The sequence below is a fragment of the Bufo gargarizans genome, chromosome 6, assembly GCF_014858855.1.
Source record: "Bufo gargarizans isolate SCDJY-AF-19 chromosome 6, ASM1485885v1, whole genome shotgun sequence".
Lineage (NCBI taxonomy): Eukaryota > Metazoa > Chordata > Amphibia > Anura > Bufonidae > Bufo > Bufo gargarizans.
The window spans coordinates 334768037-334795395 of record NC_058085.1 but is presented as its reverse complement, the minus strand read 5'-3'; the positions used below and the strand labels follow the sequence as shown (position 1 = coordinate 334795395).

Genomic DNA, 27359 nt, shown 5'->3' with positions numbered 1-27359 from the left:
CTGGGGGGTGGTCGTGGCGGGGAGCGGGCACGCCGCGGCCTAGTGGCCTGCTCACCGGCTCTTGTCTCTTGTGTTGCAGGAGTGGGCGGAGGGAACGATTTCCAGTGGTGTTTCTCTCAAGTCAAAGGTGCCATAGACGAGGATGTGGCGGAAGGTGGGTATGGGGCCCCCATGGGAGCCACCTGCGCTATTGGGGGTGCAGCTGGCATGGGTGACCTCTGACTGGTGCCCATGCCCCCAGATCTACACGGGGTCTGGGCTATGAGGCCATTCATTTATAGAGGAAACGCTCTGAATCTGGAGGTATGTTCACACTGAGCACTTTTCTTTTGAGGCAGGTTTTCCTGTGGATTTTTTCAGCCAAAGCCAGGATTTGGAAGGAATCCTGCTGGATCCATCTCTGGCTTTGGCCTCAAAAACCTCTGTGTGAACTGATCCTAAGGACTGTGAAAGGACCATGGCCAACAGCAGCGGAGGGATCTAGTACAGCCAGAAGAGCCGTGACCTGATCTCTCAAACGGGGGACATCTCCCGATCACTGGATCCATTGTTGTATCCCTAGTGACTATGACAGGGATGCTCAACCTGCAGCCCTCCAGCTGTTGTAAAACTACAACTCCCACCATGCCCTGCTGTAGGCTGTCCGGGCATGCTGGAGGGCCGCTGGTGGAGCATCCCTGGACTATGGGATCTGGCTGCTTTCCAGCATGAGGAATGGCCAGTGTCCGGCCACAAAACGGACAAGAATAGGACCTGTTCTGTAAAATTTTTTGTGGACCCATAGAAATGAATGGATCTGCGTGTGATCTACAAAAGCAATGCAGATCAGACATGGATCCAGGTAAGGGTACTTTCACACTTGCGGCAGGAAGGATCCGACAGGCTGTTCACCCTGTCGGATCCGCCCTTCCGCTATTTCGCCCCCATTGACTATAATGGGGGCGGAGCTCCGGCGCAGTTCGCGGTGAGAGGCCGCCGGACTTAAAGTCGGACATGCAGTACTTTTAGTCCGGCGGCCTTCCGCCGCGCTGCGCCGGAGCTCCGCCCCCGTCCCAATTATAGTCGATGGGGACGGAGCGGCGGCACGGCTAAATTGCGGAAGGACGGATCCGACAGGGTGAACAGCCTGTCAGATCCGTCCTGCCGCAAGTGTGAAAGTAGCCTTAGTAGTGTGCACGGGGCTGTAGTTTATTGCTGGGTCGCAATCCGTTGTTGCAATGTTTCAGCTGAAGTCTTATAATGGATACAGTGAAGCCAGTGGGTGATGGTGTGACAGGTGGGTGCTCCGAGCCCCCCTCAGCATGAGCGACTCTCCTCTGGTCAGTAGAAGGATCTTCAGAGTCCTGGACCTGTGTTCGTATTCCTTAGGCTACTTTTACACTCGCGTTTGGTGCGGATCCGTCATGGACGCATCCGTTCAGATAATACATCCGTTCAGGACGGATCCGTTTGTATTATCTTTAACATAGCCAATGCTTGAACAGCATTGAAAGTCAATGGAGGACGGATCCGTTTTCTATTGTGTCATAGAAAACGGATCTGTCCCCATTGACTTACATTGTGTGCCAGGACCATTTGGGTCAGTTTCGTCAGACGGACACCAAAACGCTGCAAGCAGCCTCCAGAGCGGAATGGAGACGGAACGGAGGCAAACTGATGCTTTCTCAACGGATCCTTTTCCATTCAAAATGCATTAGGGCAAAACTGATCCGTTTTGGACCGCTTGTGAGAGCCCGGACGGATCTCTCAAACAGAAAGCCAAAACGCCAGTGTAAAAGTAGCCTGAGGGTCCATTCACACATCCATATGTGTTTCGCGAATCCATGGATCCGCAAAACACGGACACCAGCAATGTGCGTTCCACATTTTGCGGTCCGTACATCGCCGGCACTATAATAGAAAATGTCTAATCTTGTCTGCAATTGCGGGCAGGAATAGGACATGTTCTATTTTTTTTATTTTTTTTCGGGAACGGAAGTGCGGGTCGCATTTCCGGATCCGGACAGCACATTGTGTGGCCCCATAGAAATAAATGGGTCCGCAATTCCGTTCCGCAAAATGCGGAACGGAATTGCGGACGTGTGAATGGAGCCTTAGGTTGTATTCACACAGGGGGAAAGTACTGTACTCTGCGGCCACAGGGAGTCTGGGATCCTGTCTCATCATGAAAGCGCTAGGGCTCATGCGCACCACCGTATTTTGCGGTCAGCAAAAAACTGATCCGCTAAAAATACGGATGGCGTCCGTGTGCATTCCGCATTTTGCAGAACGGAACAGCCGGCCCCTAATGAATCAGTCCTATCCTTGTCTGTAATGGGGACAATAACAGGACATGTTCTTTTTTTTTTGTCAGAACGGAAATACGGAAACGGAATGCACACGGAGTAACTTTTTGTATTTTGCTGACCCATTGAAATTAATGGTTCCACATACGGTCCGTAAAAAAAAAAAAACAGACACAGAAAAAAAACAGACTTTTAATCAGGTCAACCACAGTGTACGCAAGCAGTTGGATAGGGAGGTCGCTGGTGACTCCCCTTAATTTTGTAGCATACCCCGCCGTTATCTGAGGGCTCATGTACACGAACGTGTTTTCAGCACAACATGGAGCCATAAGAATAGACGCCCCAGAATTATTACATGGAGAGTTCAGCTAGTGACTACAACAGACATGGAGAGGTGACGGGGGCTCTCTAACCACTGTATGCAGAGAAGCATCGCTCTCGATAGGGGGCAGCTTTCCTGGGTGGTGTTTCTGCCCGCTCCAAGGCTGACCACCGCTGAGCTTGTTTGCAGGGATGCAGCCGGCTGGCATTGAGCTTACAAGGGAAGCTGCTGCCCGGCAAACGCTGAAGAACGTATTCAGAGCATATCCCGGTCTTCTGGGAGAATTGTATCCAGCGGTGTATCTTCTCTTGTTGCGTGCTGTAATGTAAATTACGTAGGGGTACAGGGTTACAGAGATTTATCAAGACTGGCGCAAAGCAAAATTGGCTTAGTTGCCCATAGCAACCAATTAGACTAATCCTTTTATTTTAATGGAGCTTTGAAAAATGCAAGGTGAAATCTGATTGGTTGCTGTGGACAACTAGGCCAGTTCTGATAACTCTTCCCCCTTATCCTATATGTCATGCGTCTACCAGGTGGGGAAACACTATGAAAGTGTAAGGGCATGACCACCTGCGTCAACCGATGGCAGTGTGGGTTTGCAATAAACTTTGTGGCCGTTGGTTGCTTTGGGTGGACGTGGCTTGGCTTAATCAGTGCTCCAGACCAAAAGAAAAATACCTAGTAGCCATTGGCTCCTGAACTGAAAAATTTAGGAGCCAAATTAATTTTTTTTGTCGACAAATCGAAACCGAATCAAAATTTTTGTATCGTGACAACGCTACACTGATCAGATCGGCGTAGGGTTGTTTTGATACCCAAATTTTCATTCGCTTTCGACACCATAAAAAGGTATTGCGATACTCAATACTGCGAGAGAAAAAAGCCACGTGCATTCCGCATTTTATGAAACGTTCGGCCCATAATAGTCCTATCCTATTTTTTGGGGTGACAAAAAAAATTGAGAATTGCATGGTTTTTATTTATTTCTGTTACGGCGCTCACCGCGTAGGAGATATTTTTAAATAATTTTATTAGTTTGGACTTTTCAGACATAGCGCTATGTAATATGTTTTTATTTTATTTATTTTTTATATGTAAAATTGGGAAAGGGGGGCATACACACACACTTATACTTACTATTAGCCCCCTTAGGGGGGGGGGCAGCACTGCGCCACCAATGTTTATTTTACTGGGGTGTTGGGGGGGCCGCACTGCGCCACCAATGAAGATAACTGACCGTTTAATACAATACAGGAGGCGGGTACCAGAATCAAATAGCCAGCACCCGACCTCTATGACAGGGAGCTGCGATCCGCTGCAGTTAACCCCTCAGGTGCCCCTGTATTTGTATTAACAGGTCAGTTATCTTCATTGGTGGCACAGTGGCCACAGCCCCTCCTGTCCCTCTTATTGGTGGTGGCAGTAGCACAGGGGGAGGGAGAGACTCCTTCTCCACTGCGCTGCTAAGAAGATCGGTGGCGGGGCAGAGAACTATCATCTCCGGTGCCCCGCCGCTGTATTCAACTGCAGAGCTGCGGCGGCAGGTCTTGTCGCCATTTGTAAATTCTAAGTCTCATGCATCCCTGTTCATTCAGCCGGCACACTGTGGGGCCGTTCCCTAAGGACTCATGCTTTGCGGTCTGAAAATTGTGGATCCGCAAAATATAGATACCTAACGTGTGCATTCCGCATTTTGAGGAATGGAACATCTGGGCCTTAATCGCACAGTCCTATCCTTGTCCATAATAGGGCATGTTCTATTTTGTTTGCGGAAAAGCCATGCAAATGTATGGACATTGGATTCACATGGAGTAATTTCTGTTTTTTATGTGGACTTAATGAAGTGAATGGATCTGCATATGGGACGCAAAAAAAAACACGAAGCAGGAAGTTTGTTTTTGCACGAGCCCTATCTCCACTGATGTCCTACTGCCCAATCTGATACCAGGCTTGGATAGTGAGGCAGTTGCATGCTAAACTGTACAGTAAAGGTACCCATGCCATGCCCAGCGAGTATTGTGAATGGGTACTAGTCTAATAGTATGACCCATGCGCAAAACTCTCCAACTTTGTACAGTTGTCCATTGTGGCTCTCTGTCCTCCATGTTGGATCAGATGAGAGTATCGGAGGAGAAGCACGAATACAGTATTTGGTTCATTCCTAGACAGACCATTGTGATTGATATCTGACACCGATGACTGCGCCATTGATGGGTCAATCATTTGATAGATATGAACACGTCTAGCCATGATTATTGGGTTTGAGGGGACGCGCATCGTTTGACTTTTGCCATGCAAGGTAGGGTTGTTGATCACAGGGAAGATCGCAATCAAAGTTTGAGGCCTCTTTCACACAAACGTGTGCGCTCCGTGGCCGTATTGGGTACCGCATTTGTTGATCCGCAATACACGGGCCCTGCTCTGTGGGCATTCCGCTTCACGGATGCGGTCCCATTCACTTGAATAGTTCCGGAGATGCGGAACGGAAGCACTACGGAGTGCTTCCGCGGGGGTTTCGTCCTGTACTTCTGTTCCGCATAAAGATAGAACATGTTCTATCTTTTTGCGGAACGGGCAGATCGCGGACCCATTAAAGTGAATGGATCCGTTGCGGCTGCCCCACGATGGGTGTTCGTGGATTGCGGGCCACAGCACAGCCACGGGGCGCAAGAGTACTGATTGTGATTTCAACAATTATCCTTTAGAAAATCGTTTAAATTAATAGTAAAATAAAATGCGTCTGTGTTGTGCAATGACAGATGTCCTGCTGATCAAGTCTGTAAGATTCGCTTTTGTATTTAGGGCTCATGCACACAAGCATATTTGGTTTTTTTTTTGGGCCTCTTATGCGGAACCATTCTGTTCAGTGGGTCTTCAGAAAAAGCAGAAATGACTCCATGTGCATTCAGTTTCTGTATGTCCACATGGCCATTCCTCAAAAAAGATAGAACATGTCCTATTGATGAACATAAGCATTGTTACAATGGATCTGCAAAAAAAAAAAAAAAGGAAGCAATACGGATGTCATCTGTATTTTTTGTGGACTGCAAAATACACACGGTTGTGTGCATGAGCCCTTCGGGGGAGACCTCGTCAGTCAAGAGTCGCACCAGGAGGAGTCGGAGGGAAGGCGCCCAGTAGATGCTCCTCATTTTAAACCATAAGCAGAATGAAATACTAGCAGGATCCCTTTAGAGGGGTTGTATGAGATAATTAAAGGGTTTATTCAGATTTCGTGATGTAGATTACCTATCCCTAGGATTATTCATCAATATCAGATCTGTGGGGCTCCAACTCCTGGCACCCTTGCCTATCGGCTATTTTAAGGGCCGTGGAGCTTGTGCTGTATCCACTGCAGTGTTTACCTGCATGCCGTCTACATAGTAGGGTCGGTGCTGTGTAAGGGTACTTTCACACTTGAGTTTTTCTTTTTCGGCAATAAGTTACGTCCTAGGGGCTCAATACCGGAAAATAACTGTTCCGTTTTATCCTAATGCATTCTGAATGGAGAGTATTCCGTTCAGGATGCATCAGTTCAGTCTTTTTGACTGATCAGGCAAAAGATAAAACCACAGCATGCTATGGTTTTATCTCCGGCCAAAAAAAACTTTAATGCCAGATCCCGCATTTTATTTCCATAGGAATGTATTAGTGCTGGATCCGGCATGCGCAGACTGAAAAAAAGGCATGACACCTGAAAGACGGATCCGGCATTCCAGTGCGTTTTTCTGACTGATCAGGATCCTGGTGTAATTGGTTTCGTCCCAGCCCAGTTGCATTCCTACATTTTGAACCCTGTCATGTGATCCCAGTCTGACCAGTAGTCCAGGGCGTGCTTGGTAAGCAGAGAAGAGGCAGCGCTACTGTGAGCCCTGCTGCCTTCTCAGACAGCTGATCGACGGGGGTCCCGGGTGTCGCACCCCCACCAATGAGATACTGATGATCTAGCCACAGGATAGGTATAAAAGTCTCTGGAAACCCCTTTACTGTACTAAGCTTATGCAACGAAATTTGCTGGGGAAAGGGGGGGCGCACTGCACCACCAATGAAGATAAGTAACCTTTTAATACAAATGCAGGAGGCGGGTGCCAGCGGCAGAATCACAAAGCCTGCACCCGACCTCTGTGACAGGGCGCTGCGATCCGCAGAAGTTAACCCCGGATCGCAGCGCCCTGTCATAGAGGTCGGGTGCCGCCTATATTTGTATTAATGGGTGAGTTATCATTGGTGGTGCGGTGGCCTCAGCACCTCCCCTCTCTCTTCTTATTGGCAGCAGCACAGGGGGGAGGGAGAGACTCCTGTTACCCTGTGCTGCTGAGAAGAACATGGCGCGGTGAGAGCAGCATGCGCCATGTTCTCTGATGCTAGGCTGCCCCACTGCTTCCGGTAAATGTAAAATCCCAGTATCAAATAGATACCGGTACACAAGAATTGATTGGGTATCGATAATTCGATACCCGCTACAACCCTACATTCCCGACAATCTGCTGATCGCTGGCGGAGGAGACCATGCATCGATCTCATCCAGAGTATAAGGAGGAGCGGTCACTAATGCCATCGCTCTTCCCCATACTGTCTCGTTGTGTCCCGGCAGCAGATTGTGTTTACACAGCAGGATCTGCCACTGAGAAACGATCTGTTGTGCTGCACAAGAGATAATTACCCGATGAAATAGCAAAACGCTGGTTCATCGGGTAATCGGCTGTGCAATTTCACTGCCAAATCGCTCGTTAGCGATCTGTTCAATTGTTGGCCTGTGTAAAGCCTCATGCACACGTCCATCGAACATGGACCATGAGATACCGGCCTGGATTCCTGCTGAGTGCAGGAGCGCACGGCGTCATTGGATGCTATGACGCTGTGCGCTTCGTGACGCCGGCACGCCGCTGGTGTACAGTAATAGTCGTATAGATCATACAAGTGTGTTATTGTACATCAGCGGCGTCACGAAGCGCACAGCGTCATAGCATCCGATGACTCTGTGCGCTCCTGCACTCAGCAGGAATCCAGGCCGGTATCTCATGGTCCGTGTTCCACGGACGTGTGCATGAGGCTTAAAGGGCCCTTTAGTTGGAGCAGCGCTGCACTGATGAGCTCAGTCCGCTACATAGCTGACGGAGCCATCTGCTTCCAGCGCCAGAAGTATTGCCGAACAGCTGATTGGCAGGGGTTCAGGTTGTCGGACCTCCGCCAATCTGCTAGTGATGGTCTGTCCTAACAGGCCTTCACCTAATAAAGGTGGAGAACCCCTTTAATGGGTTGACGGTAAAATTGGGATCCGTTTACGTTAGTGCCACTGAAAGCAACCATCTAAACCGTATATAAAATGCCCGTGATGTACGTGATGTTCCAGCAGCAGATTGCACATACGCGGCTTAGATGTGGTTTTTGTCCTAGCTGCAGACATGGCTTAGATCCCTAACAGCCTGAGCAGAGTCTGCATCGCCATTTTGGTGTAGTTATACTGTTTTGCAGACCGGGACATCTGGAATATGAAATATTCAGAAAGCTAATTTATTTCCTTTCTGCACATTCCCTTTGTTTATGGCGTTAGGATGGAGAGCTCCTCGCGGTTTATTCCTGCCATCTGATGTTGAGAGCAGGGCGTGTACCCTCTTGATTTCAGCCAGTCATTAAAGGTGCTAGTTCTGTGCGTCGTATTGAACCTACAGGTCTTGTCTTTGCAAAACCACAATGCGCTTTTTCAGAGGCGACGGACATGCCTGTTTGTGTCTTTATTTTTATTTTTTATTAGTATTGGGGGAAAGTCAAGATTCAGTAGAAATCGGCCTATTTCCTATGATACGTATATTTCCATGGCTGACTTTGTGTGTGCGCAGCAGGTCCGCACTACAATTAGACCCCATTGTCAAAGTGAAAATCTGTTGTTTCAGTAGCATGCACATGGATTTGTACAAGCTCCATTGAGGTGAACAGCCTGTCAGATCCATCCTGCCGCTAGTTCACGTGTGCCTCCGGACTGCCGCTCTCTCCCCATTGACTATAATAGGGGCGGGGTTCTGGCGGCAGCATAGCAAGAGACAGCCGGACTAAAAGTACTGCATGTCGTAGTTTGTCCGGCTGCCTCCTGCTGTGCGCTGCCGCCGGAACTCTGCCCCTATTACTTTCTTTTCAGGTGCACAGAGTGCCAAAGACTGCGCCTAATTTATAAGAAGGTGTATGTCTCGTCCTAAATTAGGTGTGGGGTTATCATAGACCAGCGTATGCCATTAGTCTATGGTAAATCATGACCCATGTTTTTCCTGCAGAAACAACCCCATTCAGATGGATGGAACTGGTCTATATTATACGTGAATTAGTTTGCAGCAAAATCTTAACGTGCTGAAGCTTTTCTGCAGTGGAACATTTGCAACATGTGAACAAGACCCCAATTTGGTCAGGGGTATAGTAATTAAAGACGTTATCAGCACATTGAAATTGTAAAAAGAGCTTGACCCTTCACCTCTAGTATCACTATAGAAAATAACTTATTCATAAATGCACAGACTTATTGTCACAAATGTATACTTAATTTCTTCTATTCAGATCTCACATATTATTGTTATATTATTATGTCCGTATCAGAATATATAGCAGTCCATGCAGAGATTCCAATGTCCCTGGTGTGTCTCCAACAATAAGCGCACGGGTCTAGTGCCTGCCGTGGCGTCCCACGTGGTCTCGGGCACAGAGCGTTCTTGCCTCCGCATATCCCCTCCTATCTGTGAGTCCGTATGTATTGTATTTCTTATGCGCTGTAGAAGGACGCAGTCGGCGTGTCACGTGTTTAATGGCTGCGGGTCAGCCGGCCTCTCTGCTTTAGACTAGAGTGATCCCGGAGCGCTCCATATAGTTTTAGTTATTAGAGTACATCAGTGCATAGGGGTATTCACTGTATATGGAGCGCTCCAGGGTCACTCTAGTCTAAGGCCTCTTTCATACGACCGTATGGCTTTTTCAGTGTTTTGTGGGCTATTTTTGCCGGATCCTTTTTTTGTTTTGTTTTGGTTCAGTTTTTTTTGTATGGCATATACAGTTTTTACATAGAAATAAATTGGGCTGCGCATAACATTTTCAATAGATGGTTCCGCAAATACGGATCGGATACGGATGCATTTCCATGTGTGTTCCGTTTTTTTGCAGCCCCTTTGACTTGAATGGAGCAACGGAACGGGATTTGCGGGCAATAATAGGGCATGTTCTATGTATCTTTTAACGGAACGGAAAAATGGAAATACGGAACACATTCAGTTTTTTTTGTGGAACCGTTGAAATGAATGGTTCCGTATACGGAACAGAAAAAACTACCCGTAAACGTAAGGAAAAAAAATAGGTTGTGTGAAAGAGTCCTAAAGCAGAGAGGCCGGCTGACCCGCAGCCATTAACCACATGGCACGCCGACTGCGTCTTTCTCCAGTGCACGAGAAATACAATACATACGGGCTCACAGATAGGAGGGGATATTCGGAGGCAAGAACTCTGTGCCCGAGACCACGTGGGACGCCACGGCAGGCACTAGACCCCGATCCCTCGTCTGCAAACTAAGTAAGAACCATAATATCTGAACCCGTGCGCTTATTGTTGGAGGCACACCAGGGACATTTGAATCTCTGCATGGACGGCTATGAGAGGCGCTATATATTCTGATTCGGACATAACATGTGAGATCTGAATAGAAGGAATTAAGTATACACAAGTCTGTGTATTTATCCGGATAAGTAACTACATTACTTGAAGACGTCTGACTGGGAATGACTAACACTGTATACTAGACGCCTGAGGAGTGTGTTACAATATATCTGTAGAAATACTGAACATAAAACAATATATATAATCATACAAGAGGCGGCACTGGGAAGTGGATCATCAGTAATTATATATAGTACATGCCACCTATGATTGCATAACTGTGAAGATTTTCGAGATCCAATATATATTGGCAGAATATATCAATTGAGATAAAGCTGAAGGGGTAAATCACCATTGTCTATTACGGCTGAACTCTCAATATTTAGTGCGATATATACTAAACAATTTGGTATTTTCCACGAAGCAATGGTTAACACCTCGAGCTTGGAATCTCCGCTGTAAGATATTCAGCTTTTAACTATTTTTGGTTTTTAGCTTTGTATTCTTGTTTGTTTGTGCATTGTGTTTTATCTTAGACTACTTTCACACTCGCGTTTGGTGCGGATCTGTTCAGAGCGGATCCGTTTGTATTATCTTTAACATGGCCAAAACGGATCGTCTTGAACGTCAATAGGGGACGGATCTGTTTTCTATTGTGCCAGATTGTGTCATAGAAAACGATCCGTCCCCATTGACTTACATTGTGTGCCAGGACGGATCCATTTGGCTCAGTTTCATCAGACGGACACCAAAACGGTGCAGGCAGCGTTTTGGTGTCAGTCTCCAAAGCGAAATGGAGACGGAACGGAGGCAAACTGATGCTTTCTGAGCGGATCCTTTTTTTCATTTAGAATGCAAACTGATCCGTTTTGGACCGCTTGTGAGAGCCCTGAACGGATCTCCAAAATGGAAAGCCAAAACGCCAGTGTGAAAGTAGCCTAATCTGTGGTTTTATCTTCATATGTAAATAATCTACAGAATAAGTTATTCTCTGTAGTGATACCAGAGGTGGAGGGACAACTTCTTTTTACAATTTCAATTATTTTTAGTGACTGGGTGAGTCGCCCTTTCCCTACAGCCGGAGAGCCACCTTATATCTACGCATCTTTCAGTTCTCAGCACATGGTCTTTCTAAGATCTCCCTTTGAGTTCTTTGATTGAAATGATAAAAAATATCCAGGTCTCTAATCTCACAATTGTGTGACTTCTGCTTTCGGGTGAAACCAGCCTTTCATTCCATAGCCCTTAAATCTATATAATTAAATACGCCTCTATTTCTACTACTTGGCTGGGTCAGCATTTCTGGAGTGTTATTATCCGGCACCATTTGGGGTGTGTTTCTTTGTGTTGTTGGTACATGTTTCATAATTGTTCTCCTGATCATACGCTTTTAGCATGACATTGTGGATGGATCTGGAGTGGACCATGACCTGCAGCCTCGACCACCGTGGACAATGCAGTGGAGGAATGGGTTGTCCCATTTAGAACGTGACGCGGTCTTGCGTATGGGTTGCAGTGCTGTATATAATTCTTCATTTTGGCTTTGTAGGACTACTGCTTGCGCTGAAATTTTCAGACCGACCATGTGAGGTTTCTTTTTGGTCCAGCTTTGGTTTATAGGATAATTCCTTGCTGTGTAAGGCCCCTATCAGACAGCCAGTCACAAACTCGTCCATTTTCCAGATGGTGGACATGGTGCACATGGACGGAGTCTAATTCCTGTGAATGAATGAGTCTTGCAGGATAAATGGACGACTAGAGAACATGCTGCACTTATTCTCGACATGGACTGATGGTCTATACAGAAATTGGCCAAGAGAAGTTGCTCATTCATTTGGATGGGTCATCGATTAGTCAGGGTGCTGCTGTTCATGCTAAACTTGGGACAGCACCTGGACGGGAACATCACCCATTAGAAATTAGCCTAATAATGAGATCCTGTCGCTAGCTTTTCGGTGTGAACTCCAAGGCAGGAATCAGCAACTATTGGCACTCCAGCTGTTGTGAAACTACAACTCCCAGCATGCAGACATGCTCGGCTGTTCGTCTAACTCCTATTGAAGTGAATAGAGCATTCTGGGAGTTGTAGTTTCCGAGTGCCGCAGGTTGCTGATCCCTGCTCCAAGGTGACTTGGGCTACTTTCAAACTCGCGTTTGGTGCGTATCCGTCATGGATCTGCACAAACACTTCCGTTCAGATAATACAACCGCATGCATCTGTTCAGAACGGATCTGTTTGTATTATCTGTAACATAGCCAAAACTGATCCGTCTTGAACACTATTGAAAGTCAATAGGGGACGGATCCGTTTTCTATTGTCAGTAAAAACTGATCCATCCCCATTGACTTACATTGTGTGCCAGGACGGATCCGTTTGCCTCTGCATCGTCAGGCGGACACCAAAACGCTGCAGGCAGCCTCCAGAGCGGAATGGTGACTGATCGGAGGCAAACTGATGCATTCTGAGCCGATCCTTTTCCATTCAGAATGCATTCAGGCAAAACTGATCCGTTTTGGACCGCTTTGTGAGATAGATCCCTCAAAACAGATCTCAAACTGAAACCAAATCGCCAGTGTGAAAGTAGCCTTAATATAATCGTGCCCCTCCTAAAAGCATCCATTTCACTAGCCTGCAAAAACAAGTTTTAAAGCTGTGCCGCTGTGTCATTTCTCAGAGTCCTCTGGGCGGCGGCGTTCTGGTTAAGTATCAAGAATGGCGTTTCATACCCCAGTATTAAAGGGGTTGTCCTGGTTCAGAGCTGAACAGACCTTTCCCCTTATTCACCCAGGTAGCCCCTTTTGAGATGAGCATCGGTGCATTTCATGCTCCAAAAAGGACTTTTTCTGCAGATCCGGTGACGTACCGGATCGCTGTTGGGCCTCTTGCACACGAAAGTCTGCGCCCCGTTGCTGTATTGCGGACGCGCAATACACGGGTGCCGTTCCGTGGGCATTCCGCATCACTGATGCGGACCCATTCACTTCAATAGGTCCGCAAATCCGGAGATGCGTAACGGAACCCTACGGAAGCACTACGGAGTGCTTTTGTGGGGTTTCGTCCCGTACTTCTGTTCCGCAAAAAGATAGGACATGTTCTATCTTTTTGCGGAATGGCCGGATCGCAGACCCATTAAAGGGAAGGGGTCCGCGATACGCTGCGGCTGCCCCACGGACTGTGCTTGTGCATTGCGGGCCTCATTTTGCGTGCCGCAGCACGACCATGGGTGTTCCTGTGCAAGAGGCCTTAGGCAGAAGCCTCCGCCTATCAGTGTTACCGGAAGTAATCGGCGGGCTTTAGTGCTGCCCTAGGCTGTTTTTACAGGTTAGGGCAGCGCTAAAGTCTGCCTGTTAGTACCGGTGATGTCACCGGGAGCACTGCTAGGCAGAAGCATCTGCCTAGTAATGTAAGGCCCCCTTCACATGGGCGTTGCTGGATGCGTTCGGGGTGCGTTGCGGGAAACCCACGCGAGTAGGTACACAATTGCAGTCAGTTTTGTCTGCGATTTGCATTCCGATGTTCAGTTTTTTTCTGCGTGAGTGCAATGCGTTTTGGTACCCAGACCCTAACCCGGACTTCTACACTAGTGTAAAATGTCAATTGAGGGTTAAAAATAATAAAAACATGACTCTCCTCATCCACTTGATCGCGATGCCGGCATCGTCGTTTTTCTTCTTCTTTCAGGACCTGCAAAAGGACCTTTGACGTCACCAAAGGTCCTTTTGCAGGTCGAGAAAGAAGACTATGCCCTTAAAGGGGTTGTCCAGGTTCAGAGCTGAACCCGGACATACCCTTATTTTCACCCCGGCAGCCCTCCTGAGCCTGGCATCGGAGAATCTCATGCTCCGATGCGCTCCAGTGCCCTGCGCTAGATCGCGCAGGGCACAGGCTCTTGTGTTTTCAATAACACACTGCCGGGCGGTAACTTCCGCCCAGCAGTGTGTTCGGTGACGTCACCGGCTCTGAGGGGCGGGCTTTAGCTCTGCCCTAGCCGTTTTACTGGCTAGGGCAGAGCCAAATCCCGCCCATCAGTGCCGGTGACGTCACCGGGGTTCCTGTCAGCCCCATAGAGAGCCCGGTACGTCACCGGAACTCAGAAAAATGCCTTTGCCCTGTGCAATTTAGCGCAGGGCAAAGGAGAGCATCGGAGCATGAACTGCTCCGATGCTCATGTCAGGGGGGCTGCCTGGGTGAAAATGGAGGGCTGTCCAGGTTCAGCTCTGAACCTGGACAACCCCTTTAACAGATCTCGCAAACGGAAAGCCAAAACGGCAGTGTGAAAGTAGACTAAGCTTGTAAACAAAAAAAGCATATAATGCTCCGATACTCATCTCAGAGGGGCTGCCTGGGTGAAGGGGGTATGTCCGGGTTCAGCTTTAAACCAGGACAGCCCCTTTAATCTAAAGTGCATTGGAGTAAAATTAGGATAATTTTATTAAGAACTTGAAAGGAAATGTGTCGCCAAAAATGTTATCTGCCAGTTAAAACCAGATGGCGACATAGCGCAGATTTTTTGTTTTATTCTATTTTCCGAACATAATTGTGGGACGGCCATCTTGCCTGAGCTGGTTTTAACAGCATTTACAAAGCATAAAAAAAATTGCATGACCTGGAGGGGACCTCACTGACTTCTATGGGAGGTTTTTCTAAGCATGCTCTGTGACCTGTGCAGAGGTCAGGAGGGAGTAGATAAGTTGTGATATCGCCTATTGTGATTGGTGGATCCTGTCTCGTCTATACACAGAGGTGATATTACAGGCAGGATTAGAATGACAGATAAGCAGATAACTGCAGTAAAGTGATCTCTACAGACCAAGAAGTGTCGCCTGTCATACTTGGTGGCCAGTGTGAAAACTGCAGGATTTTATGGATTTTGTTTAAAGGGATTCTGTCACCTCTTTTTACCCTATAGAGATGCGGACATGCACGACTAGATCGCTGCTAGCATGTCCGCAATATACCTGTTCCATATCTGTGTGGTTTTAAAATATATAGATAGATAGATATAGATCTCATAATCAGCCTGTTAAGGAGCCCAAGGGGCTGCACGAACCGTTCTGGATCCCAGCACCGCCTGTATCCACGAATCTCCTCCTTGCTCACTAAGTCAGATCGCTGTAATCTTGTGATGCACAGTTCCTTCCCTGAGGCTGATGCCAGCACAGGGAAGGAATACTATTTTGGCACTGCGCAAGCTCGCGGCGATCTGACTTTGTGAGCAAGGAGGAGATTTGTGGATACAGGCGGTGCTGGGATCCAGAACGAAACAGTGGGATTCTTTATTCACCCATGCAACGTTTCGATCCACTTGCTGGGACCAGTCTCAAGGTTTGAGAATGGTCCCGGCAAGTGGATCGAAACGTCGCATGGGTGAATAAAGGATCCCACTGTGCCTAATTGGCACTACTTCTAGATCTGTACAGATAACTTTATGGGAGTTATATATTATTCTAATCCTGTCTGTAATGATACCACCCCTGTGTATAGATAAGACAGGATCCACCATTCACAATAGGTGATTGTCAAATCTTATCTATTCTTCCCTGTACAATGACCTCAGCACAGATTCATGCCCAGAAAACTCTCCCATAGAGGTCCCTCCTGACCATTGTGTCTATGGACCATGGGGCTGCCATAAAGCAATTGTTTTTAATGCTGTGTATATTGTGAGTACAGGTCAGGCAAGATGGCCGTCCCCATAATCATGTTCAGTAAGTAAAATAAAAAAAATCTACAAGCAGATTAGATAAAAATGAGATGTGCTGCTATCTGGTTTTAACTGGCAGATAGACTTTTGGTGACACAATTGGATACGGATAGTGTCAGGATCTGCAAAACCATCAGTTTTTCCCTGAACACACAAGTTCAATCAGTTTTGTCTGCAGTCCCGTTTATTTTTATTTATTTTTCATCCAGGTGCGTTTTTCACGAGTGTGAAGAAAAACAAATAATCTACATCTTCCAGCAATCATTGATGAAAAACGCATTGTATATGGATGTCTTGTGGAACCAGGACTGTGTGAAGCATGCGCAATATAGAACAAGCTTTTTTGATCAGTGATGCACCACGTTCATGTGCACAGACCCAAATGAATGTGTCAGGATTCAGTCCAGATGCTGTTTGTTCGCTACACGTATCGCATCCGGATGGAAAACTTGCTTGTGTGAAAGAGGCCTAAGGCTGGGTTCAGACCTGAGCGTTCTGAAACGAGCGCTCTGTATGCGCGATTGTACGGGCGTTTACAATCGCTCATACAGAGACAGGCGTGCACACATTGCCGCGCGTTCCCGAATATCTATGTGCGGGAACACGCGACAAACGCCCAAAAAAAAGCTCAAGCACTTGTTTGAGCGTCGGGCGTTTTACAGCGCGATCGTACGCGCTGTAAAACGCCCAGGTGAGAACCATTCCCATAGGGAATCATTGGTTCTTGCCTGTTGTGCGTTTTACAGCGCGTAGGAACGCGCTGTAAAACGCTCAGGTGTGAACCCAGCCTTAGTGTGCCATGTAAATGCACACACAGACCTCTGTTAGTGTCCCTATTGATTTCAGATGGACTTATTTAATGTAAAATGCCATCACTTAGGGCTCATGAACACGGATCCGCAAAAAATATGGATGACGTCCGTGTGCGCCACCAATGATTAACATTTAATACAAACGCAGTCTGCTGTAGAAACACATTGCCGACCTCTGACAGGGCGCTGTGTCCGCAGCAATTAAACACTCAGGGGTTTAAAGGGAGTCTTTCACCTAATCTGAGCGTTTTAGACCGCTGAGATCAGGTTATAGACTCTTTAACCCTCATTACGATCCTACCTTTCTCTTATGTGTCCCTCGCCCAGATAATGAAAATAACACTTTTTAAACTTATGCAAATTACCTTCTGAAGGTGCCCAGGGGCGGCGTTACTGGGCGATGTGCCCAGAAAAACACACCTCCAGCCGGCGGACGTCACGAGCGGCACCAGAGGACGGCGGGCTGGGAACTGGCCCGCACCTGCGCACTGCTCTGCCCATTATGGGCAGATGAACAGCTTTTCATATTGCGCATGCGCCGGCCAACTAAAGACAGGCGGCCGGCGCATGCGCAATATGAAAGGATGTTCCTCTGCCCATAATGGGCAGAGCAGTGCGCAGGTGCGGGCCAGTTTCCAGCCCGCCATCCTCTGGTGCCGCTCGTGACGTCCGCCGGCTGGAGGTGTGTTTTTCTGGGCACATCGCCCAGTAACGCCGCCCCTGGGCACCTTCAGAAGGTAATTTGCATAAGTTTAAAAAGTGTTATTTTCATTATCTGGGCTAGGGACACATAAGAGAAAGGTAGGATCGTAATGAGGGTTAAAGAGTCTATAACCTGATCTGATTAGGTGAAAGACTCCCTTTAACTGCCGCCGATCGCAGCTCCCTGTCTGTGGTCGGGTGCCGGCAATGTGTTTCTACCGCTTGCTGTATTTGTATTAAATGTTAGTTATCATTGGTGCAGTGCCCCCCACCCCACCCCCCAGTATTAAAAACATTGGTGGCGCAGTGTGCCCTCCCCCTACCCAGTATTAAAATCATTGGTAGCAGTGGCCAGAGTCCCCTCACCTCCTCTCATTGGTGACAGTGCTGATCGGAGCCCTAGCAGTGTAATCCTGGGGCTCCGATTGGTTACCAATTCAGGGTAAATAGTAGGGATCGACCGATTATCGGATTTACCGATATTATCGGCCGATATTCAGGATTTTGACCGCTATCTGCATTTATTTTGCCGATATTCCGATAGCGTATGGGGAACACAGATCGCGCTGCTGACATCGCTCTCCGTGTTCCCTCAGCAGCAGCACAGGGGAGAAGGAGCAGTGTCTCCTCCCCCTGTGCTGCTGCTGCCAATGAAAGGACAGGGGACAAGAGGAGGGGAGGAGCTATGGCCACTGCGCCACCAATGAAGCTTAATCTCACATTTATTCATATACAGGAGGCGGGAGCTGCTGCAGAATCACATAGCCGGCTCCCGGCCTCTATGAGCTGTAGCTGCGATCTGCGGTAGTTAACTCCTCAGGTGCCGCGGATCGCAGCTACTGCTCATAGAGGTCGGGAGCCGGCTATGTGATACTGCAGCCAGCACCCGCCTCCTGTATATGAATAAATTGGAGATTAAGCTTCATTGGTGGCGCAGTGCGCCCCCCCCAAGCCCCCCAGTATTAGACATTGGTGGCGCAGTGTGCCTCCCCCCCCCCAAGCCCCCCCAGTATTAAGCATTGGTGGCGCAGTGCGCCCCCCCTCCCCCCAGTATTAACCAGTGGTGGCGCATAGGGCCCCCCCACCCCAGTCGCAGTGCGCCCCCGCACCCCAGCCGCAGTGCGCCCCCCCACAGGATCCCCTCTCCCCTGCTCCTCCGATCGGAGCCCCAGCAGTGTAATCGGTTACCATGGCAGCCAGGACGCTATTGAAGCCCTGGCTGCCATGATAAGCTCCATGCTGCTGTGTGCACAAAGCACACAGCAGCAGGGACAGTGTGAGCTCCTATTCATCCTGATAGAGATCTATCAGGGTGAATAGGACAAGGGTTCTAGTCCCTAAGGGGGCTAAAAGTTAGTTAAAAAAAAAAAGTTACAAAAATAAAAACACCAAAATATTAAATATAAATGAAAAAAAGATTTACAAAAAAAAATACACATTAACAATAAAAAACATTAATTTTCAGCAGATTTGTGGGAATTATTTTTTTTTTTTCATATATGAAAATTCCCACAATATCGGTATAAATTATCGGCCTGAAAGTTCACAAATTATCGGTATCGGCCCTAAAAAATCAATATCGGTCGATCCCTAGTAAATAGGACAAGGGATCAAAAGATTCCAGGTTGTAGCCACTAAGGTGGGAAATGGTTACTAAATAAAAAAACACACCAAAATATTACCGTAAGTATAAATCACCCCCTATTTAAAAAATCTCCTATGCGGTGAACGCTGTAAAAGAAAAAAACAAACCGCGTGACTTTTCTTTTTTTTTTTTTGTCACCTTTTCCCCCCAAAAATAGGATAGGACTGTTTGTTTGATTATGGGCCGGACGATCCATAAAATGCTGAATGCACGCTGCATTTTTTTTTTTGTGCGTGCTATCTAATATCGCAATATTTTTTATGGTATCGAAACCGAATAAAAATTTGGGTATCGAAACAACTCTAGTCAGGATCCCCCTTTCCGGTTGACCACTTACTCCACTAGGGCAGTTCGGGGCATCCAGGGCGGTCCGGCATCTGGCCTCTACCTCCCAGGTCTGCAAGGCCGCCACCTGGGCCTCAGTTCACACCACCTCCAGGTTTTACCACATCCATTCTTTGGCCTCTGCTGATGCCAGTTTGGGTCCCAAAGTTCTGAAAGTGGCGGTGCATTGGGTTTTCGCATGGGTGTTTCTTCCCACCCTCGGGGACTGCCTTGGAACGTCCCATAGTGCTGTGTCCCCCAATACCATTCACGAGAAAAATAGATTTTTGTACTTGCCGTAAAAACATTTTCTCTTTGGATGCATTGGGGGACACAAATCCCACCCTTGTTTTGTTTGTTTTCCCGGGACTCTTCGATATTGGTCCTCTTTCTGGTTTTGGACATGTTTGCTTTACTTTTCGCTCTGGATTTTGGTGCTCCTGCTTCTTTAGTACCAACTGGTTAGTTTAGTGTCTGTGCAGAGGGTAGAGCCAACACTTTCCCTTTCTAGTGTCAGCTGGGCATATACCCATGGTGCTGTGTCCCCCAGTACATCCAATGAGAAAAGGATTTTATGGCAAGTACAAAAATCCATATAAATGTTTTTTTTTTTTTTGTGTGGACCTATTGAAATGAATGGTTCCGCATACGGTCCTCCAAAAAGAACCCGGAACGGACACTGAAAGAAAATGTTCGTGTGCATGAGCCCTTAACCTCCTCATAAATTTTCCCTCGCTCTTGTTTGCTAAAGCCAGTGGCATTAAAGGGGTTGCCCGAGTTAAATAAAGATTTGGGTCTCCCCCTATATATGTAATAAAATACGATACTCGCCCCTTTGAAAGTGAGAAGATAATGAAATAAATAATTATAAAAAATAACAAAGATTTGCACCTGTTCAGTGTTATTGACCCGCACCTGGTTTTGGCTCACAATCGCTGATCAAACACTGACTATGTGCAAGCGTCCTTACACTGATCAGCCAGAAACGAAAGCCTTGAAGAAAGTGTAAGCGTGGTCCTAACAGATTCTACTGACGAACTGTGCAGTTCTGTTGTATAACGCCTTACTGTCTCTCCTCTTACAGCTGATATTATTTCTACTGTTGAATTCAACTTTTCTGGGGACTTGTTAGCAACAGGAGACAAAGGCGGAAGAGTCGTTATATTTCAAAGGGAACCAGAGGTTTGTCGTCTTTTACTAAAAATGCCCTGTTCTGTTGTCTTATTTAACCTGACCGATCCTTAAAGGGGTTGCCTCACTTCAGCAAATAGCGTTTATCATGTAGAGAAAGTTAACACCAGGCACTTACTAATGTATTGTGATTGTCCATATTGCCTCCTTTGCAGGCTGGATTCATGTTTCCTTCACATTATACACTGCTCGTGTCCAGTTCTTACGACCACCCTGTAAGGCTACTTTCACACTAGCGTTCGGCTGTCCGCTCGTGAGCTCCGTTTGAAGGGGCTCACGAGCGGACCCGAACGCTTCCGTCCAGCCCTGATGCAGTCTGAATGGAGCGGATCCGCTCAGACTGCATCAGTCTGGCAGCGTTCAGCCTCCGCTCCGCTCGCCTCCGCACGGACAGGCGGACAGCTGAACGCTGCTTGCAGCGTTCGGGTGTCCGCCTGGCCGTGCGGATCCGTCCAGACTTACAATGTAAGTCAATGGGGACGGATCCGTTTGAAGATGACACAATATGGCTCAATCTTCAAGCGGATCCGTCCCCCATTGACTTTACATTGAAAGTCTGGACGGATCCGTCCGAGGCCATTTTCACACTTAGCTTTTATATGCCAAAATAATGCAGACGGATCCGTTCTGAACGGAGCCTCCGTCTGCATTATTATGATCGGATCCGTTCAGAATGGATCCGATCGAACGCTAGTGTGAAAGTAGCCTAATGCAGCAGCAGTGGTCGTGCTTGCACACTACAGGAAAAAACCTCTCTGGTGGCTAGGATCACTGGAGTGTGCATACGCCTGCGCTTTTTCTTGTAGTTTGCAAGCACGACCACCGCTACTGGATTGCAGGGCGGTCATAATAACCCCTGGATACAAAGCAGTGTATAATGCGATGGAAAATGAATCAAACCAGCAAAGGAAGCAATATGGAGAACCACAATACATTAGTAAGTGCCTTGTATTAAATTTGTCTACATGATAAATGCCATTAACTGAAGTAAAACAACCACTTTAAGATTTACCTATCCTTGCATATTTACATCCTTGTCATAATATTTTCATTTATTGAAATCCCTATCTTGCGTGGACACCTTGGAACATTAAGCAAGGGCTCTTTCACACTTGCGTTGTCCGGATCCGGCGTGTACTCCATTTGTCGGAATTACACGCCGGATCCGGAAAAACGCAAGTGAACTGAAAGCATTTGAAGACGGATCAGTCTTCAAAATGCGTTCAGTGTTACTATGGCAGCCAGGACGCTATTAAAGTCCTGGTTGCCATAGTAGTACTGGGGAGCGGGGGGAGAAGTATACTTACCGTCCGTGCGGCTCCCGGGGCGCTCCAGAATGACGTCAGAGCGCCCCATGCGCATGGATGACGTGCCATGCGATCACGTCATCCATGCGCGTGGGGCGCCCTGACATCACTCTGAAGCGCCCCGGGAGCCGCACGGACGGTAAGTATACTGCTCCCCCGCTCCCCACTACACTTTACCATGGCTGCCAGGACTTTAGCGTCTTGGCAGCCATGGTAACCATCCAGAAAAAGCTAAACGTCGGATCCGGCAATGCGCCGAAACTACGTTTAGCTTAAGGCCGGATCCGGATCAATGCCTTTCAATGGGCATTAATTCCGGATCCGGCCTTGCGGCAAGTGTTCAGGATTTTTGGCCGGAGCAAAAAGCGCAGCATGCTGCGGTATTTTCTCCGGCCAAAAAATGTTCCGGTCCGGAACTGAAGACATCCTGATGCATCCTGAACGGATTTCTCTCCATTCAGAATGCATTAGGATAAAACTGATCAGGATTCTTCCGGCATAGAGCCCCGACGACGGAACTCTATGCCGGAAGAAAAGAACGCAAGTGTGAAAGAGCCCTAACTAATACATTTTCTTGTGTGCCCTGACAGGTACTACTTAAAGCGCTTGTGCAGTGCAAATATACTGATGTCCTATCCTTAGGTTAGGTCATCGATATCAGATTGGCGGGGGTATCGGCAGCTGTCGCGCTAATGTTGCCTCCTCTTCAGTGTTTAACTGGATGACTTCTACCTATTTGCAGCGGTGCAGTGTACAGTAAATTCAACTGCTCGTTCCATTCACTTTCACTATCCAAAACTTGATATAACCAGAATACCCCTTTAAGTTAGGTGTACAGGTAAACATTGAAGAGGACGCAGAGATCGCACCGCTTCTTCAGCTGATCAACAGGGTTGCTGGGAGTCGTACCCCCGCTGATCTGATATTGATGACCTATACTCATCAATTTACTAGCACTGCACAACCCCTTTGTCTTCCATATGCATAAGAACCATGCATGGAACCAGCTGACTATCTTATTTTAATGGGGCCTCCTATGCTGCTGGATTTCTGTGTGTTCCGGTCGCAGCAAACAAGTCATGCTGAGACCCGATTCATGCACTATGGTACTGGTTGTGAATACATATGAATTCAGTATTAACCTAGTCATGACTATATCCACCTTTGCAATCAATTGACTATTGTAGGGCTGCAACGATTAATCGATGTAATCGATTATAATCGATAACTGGATTCGTTGTCGACGAATCCAGTCATCGAATAATCGCTGATTCGTTGCTATGCGGGCGGGCGGTCACTGCATCTTTATTTTACCTTTTACAATGACGCTCCGGTAACAACTAACAGGCAGAGCGGACGCGGCGTAACGTCACTTACTCATGTGACGCACCTGCTCCGCCTCCATTCATTAAGTGGGCGGAGCAGGTGCGTCACGTGAGTAAGTGACGTTACGCCGCCGTCCGCTCTGCCTGTTAGTTGTTACCGGAGCGTCATTGTAAAAGGTAAAATAAAGATGCAGTGATTAGTCCGACTAAGCAGCGGGGCCGGGGCTGTTATGGGGAGAGGGAGGACCTGTCTATGGCACTGCTATGGGGAGGGGGGTCTGTGTATGGCACTGCTATGGGGAGGGGGGTCTGTGTATGGCACTGCTATGGGGAAAGGGATCTGTGCACTGTTATGGGGAAAGGGATCTGTGCACTGTTATGCCCATAACAGTGCACATATCCCCCTCTCCATAACAGTGCACATATCCCCCTCTCCATAACAGTGCACAGATCCCCCTCCCCATAGCAGTGCCACCCACAGATCCCCCCTCTCCATAACAGCGCCACCCACAGATCCCCCTCTCCATAACGGCGCCACCCACAGATCCCCCTCTCCATAACGGCGCCACCCACAGATCCCCCTCTCCATAACAGCGCCACCCACAGATCCCCCTCTCCATAACAGCGCCACCCACAGATCCCCCCCTCCATAACAGCGCCACCCACAGATCCCACCCTCCATAACAGCGCCACCCACAGATCCCACCCTCCATAACAGCGCCATCCACAGATCCCACCCTCCATAACAGTGCCATCCACAGATCCCCCTCCCCATAACAGTGCCACTGCCATCCACAGATCCCCCTCTCCATAACGGCGCCACCCACAGATCCCCCTCTCCATAACGGCGCCACCCACAGATCCCCCTCTCCATAACGGCGCCACCCACAGATCCCCCTCTCCATAACGGCGCCACCCACAGATCCCCCCTCTCCATAACGGCGCCACCCACAGATCCCCCTCTCCATAACGGCGCCACCCACAGATCCCCCTCTCCATAACGGTGCCACCCACAGACCCCCCCCTCTCCATAACGGCGCCACCCACAGACCCCCCTCTCCATAACGGCGCCACCCACAGACCCCCCTCTCCATAACGGCGCCACCCACAGATCCCCCTCTCCATAACGGCGCCACCCACAGATCCCCCTCTCCATAACGGTGCCACCCACAGACCCCCCCCTCTCCATAACGGCGCCACCCACAGACCCCCCTCTCCATAACGGCGCCACCCACAGACCCCCCTCTCCATAACGGCGCCACCCACAGACCCCCCTCTCCATAACGGCGCCACCCACAGACCCCCCTCTCCATAACGGCGCCACCCACAGATCCCCCTCTCCATAACGGCGCCACCCACAGATCCCCCTCTCCATAACGGCGCCACCCACAGATCCCCCTCTCCATAACGGCGCCACCCACAGATCCCCCTCTCCATAACAGTGCCATCCACAGATCCCCCTCCCCATAACAGTGCCATCCACAGATCCTCCCCATAACAGTGTCGTCCACAATTTGTTTTAATATGGCCTTTGAACATAATTTTTCAAGTAAGATCATATAAACCTTTGTTTTGTAATTTTGTCGTTTTTCCTGATTAATCGATTAATCGTAGAAATTAATCGGCAACTAATCGATTATTCAAATAATCGTTAGCTGCAGCCCTAGACTATTGTACCAACATACAATATCTGAAATAAATGTGTAATCTCATCCTGTAGTCACTGTCTTTACCTCCCAGGTGGAAAGGAGTATGGCTGCAGCATCTAACTATTCCATTGACTTTTAGGGCTCATTCACACAATCCTATGGCCGCAGTCCACTGTTCACGGTCTGCAACATGGGCATCCACAATACAGGGGCACCAGCCATGTGAACTCCGTGCTGCGGTGTAGACCCATTGACTTGAATAGATCCGTGGTCCGCAGGATACAGCAAAAGGGCATGTCCTATCTTTCTTTTGCGGTGCGGAGGCTCGGAAGTGCTTCTGTGGGCTTTCGCCTCAGCACTGCAAAAGTTAGGACATGTTGATTGCGGTATCATTTAAGTCAGTGAGTACGCACCACAGTGCCCGTGTATTGCAGACCGCTATTTGTGGCCCGCAACATGGGCACAGCAGCCGTACGTTCGTCTAAAAAATGATCCCTTACCATGGAAATGCATATGTGCCTAAAGGGAACCAGTCACCTAGAAAATGTCTATTAAACCGCCAGCAGTACCTTATTGCGGCCTGTAGCAGGATTATAAAGGGGCACGCTTGACTTCAGGCGAGAAAGCCGCTGCCCCCTGACTTCAAGACTATTGTTTACATAGCCTATTTTTTTCAGACTTTTGGCGCATTGTACAGAAAAGACAGACACCTTTTATAATAATGCTACCGGCTGCAATAAGGTACTGCTGGTGGTTTAATATGCATTTTCTAGGTGACAGGTTCCCTTTAAAGCTTCTTTCACATATGTGTTTAGGCATTCCCGTTTTGAGATCTGGCAGAGGATCTCTAAACCGTGCCAAAACTGTTTTGTGAAAGTGATCCGTTCAGGATGTCTTATGTTATGTCAGCAGTCCGTTTTACTGCAAGCTGCGCTTTTGTCTGGTCATCAAAACAGAACAAACTGGATCTGTCACTAAAAACAGTGTAAGTCGTCATGGATCCGGTTTTTTAGGACCCTAAAAAATAATCTGTCATCCATTGACTGTCGGTGTATTTCGTGACCGATCCTGTTTGTTCTGTTTTAGATATCACACATCCGCATCCTATCGGAACAGATGCATACTGATCTGTAGTCAAGACGTATCCGTTTTGCTCAGGTTTTGAGATTTTAAAACCTGAAACCAAAACGCATATGAGAAAGCAAAGTCGTCAGTTTTATTCTAGATCTGTTGCAGAGTAGTTTAAAATGTAATTTTAGATGTGTTGGAGCAATAATAAAAAAAATAGTGTTCAAGAAGGGGAATAGTTTGTCTAAGCTCTGTATAGAATTCTAAACTTATAAAACGTATATATTACATGTGCGTTACTTTACATGTATGTTATTTTTCCCGACGCAGAGTAAAAGCCGTCCTCATTCTAGGGGTGAATACAATGTTTACAGCACCTTTCAGAGCCATGAACCTGAATTTGACTACTTAAAAAGTCTAGAAATTGAAGAGAAAATTAACAAAATTAGGTGGTTGCCGCAGCAAAATGCAGCTCATTGTCTCCTTTCTACCAATGGTAAGTTAATTTATCATAGTGTATGAACCTTTTTAGGGGGCGACCACACGTGGTGTAAATTCTGCAGATTCACTGCTGAGGAATTTTTCACCTGAAAATCTGCAGCATTTATAGTACAAGCAAAGTGAGTGAGATTTCAGAAATATCCACATACTGCAAAAAATATATAAAAGTAAATTGGAGCTCAGCAAATTTTCAATCTGTAGCAAGGAATTTCTTGCTGCAGGTTTTACCCTCGCCTTTTAAAGGGCATCCGTCAGCAGTTCTGTACCTGTGAAACTGACTGACCTGCTGCATGTGCCCTTGGCAGCCGAAGGCATCTGGTTTAAAAATAAATTGTGTTTTAATGCGTGCAAATGAGCGTCTAGGAGCAACAGGGTTGTTGTGGTTACACCAGGAGGCTCCACTTTCTGTGCAACTGCTGAGCCCTCTGCACTTTCACGGGGCCAGGTGTGATCACGTTTTCACTGCCTGGCCCTGTCAAAGTACAGAGGGCTCTGCAGAGAGAGCAGAGCCTCTAGGTGTAACGGTAACGCCCCCGTTGCTCCTAGAGACTCATTTGCCTATATTAAAACATCATTTTTCTCAGTAATGTGGACACACATGCACATGGGACAAACACAGATGCCTTCAACATGTAACAGGTCAGCCAGTTTCTGCTGACAGATGCCCTTTATCCTTTGCCTTTTTGAAAACCTGCTGTGCTTCCTCCAGCAATGCTACCCTTAAAAACCATCTCATTTCTGAAGGTTTTTGTGGTGACAGATTTTTGCAACACGTGGCCATACCCTCATGGAGCGTTTTCATTGTCTGTGTTCACAGTGTACTCAGAGCAGCGTAGAACCTGTAAGTCTCGCAGTTCACAGGAACATGTTGTATTGCCCTTTTGGCATCTC

General features: G+C 47.7%; 1 protein-coding gene across 1 annotated transcript in view; it reads left to right on the top strand.

Annotated features, from left to right (window-relative positions):
• Positions 1-27359, top strand: part of PPP2R2D (protein phosphatase 2 regulatory subunit Bdelta) — a 43453-nt gene that overhangs the window by 485 nt on the left and 15609 nt on the right. Inside the window, exons 2-4 of the mRNA XM_044297506.1 lie at positions 80-154; positions 20512-20609; positions 26298-26463. Of these exons, the coding sequence (XP_044153441.1) occupies positions 80-154; positions 20512-20609; positions 26298-26463 (339 nt within the window). The remainder of the gene's footprint in view (positions 1-79; positions 155-20511; positions 20610-26297; positions 26464-27359) is intronic.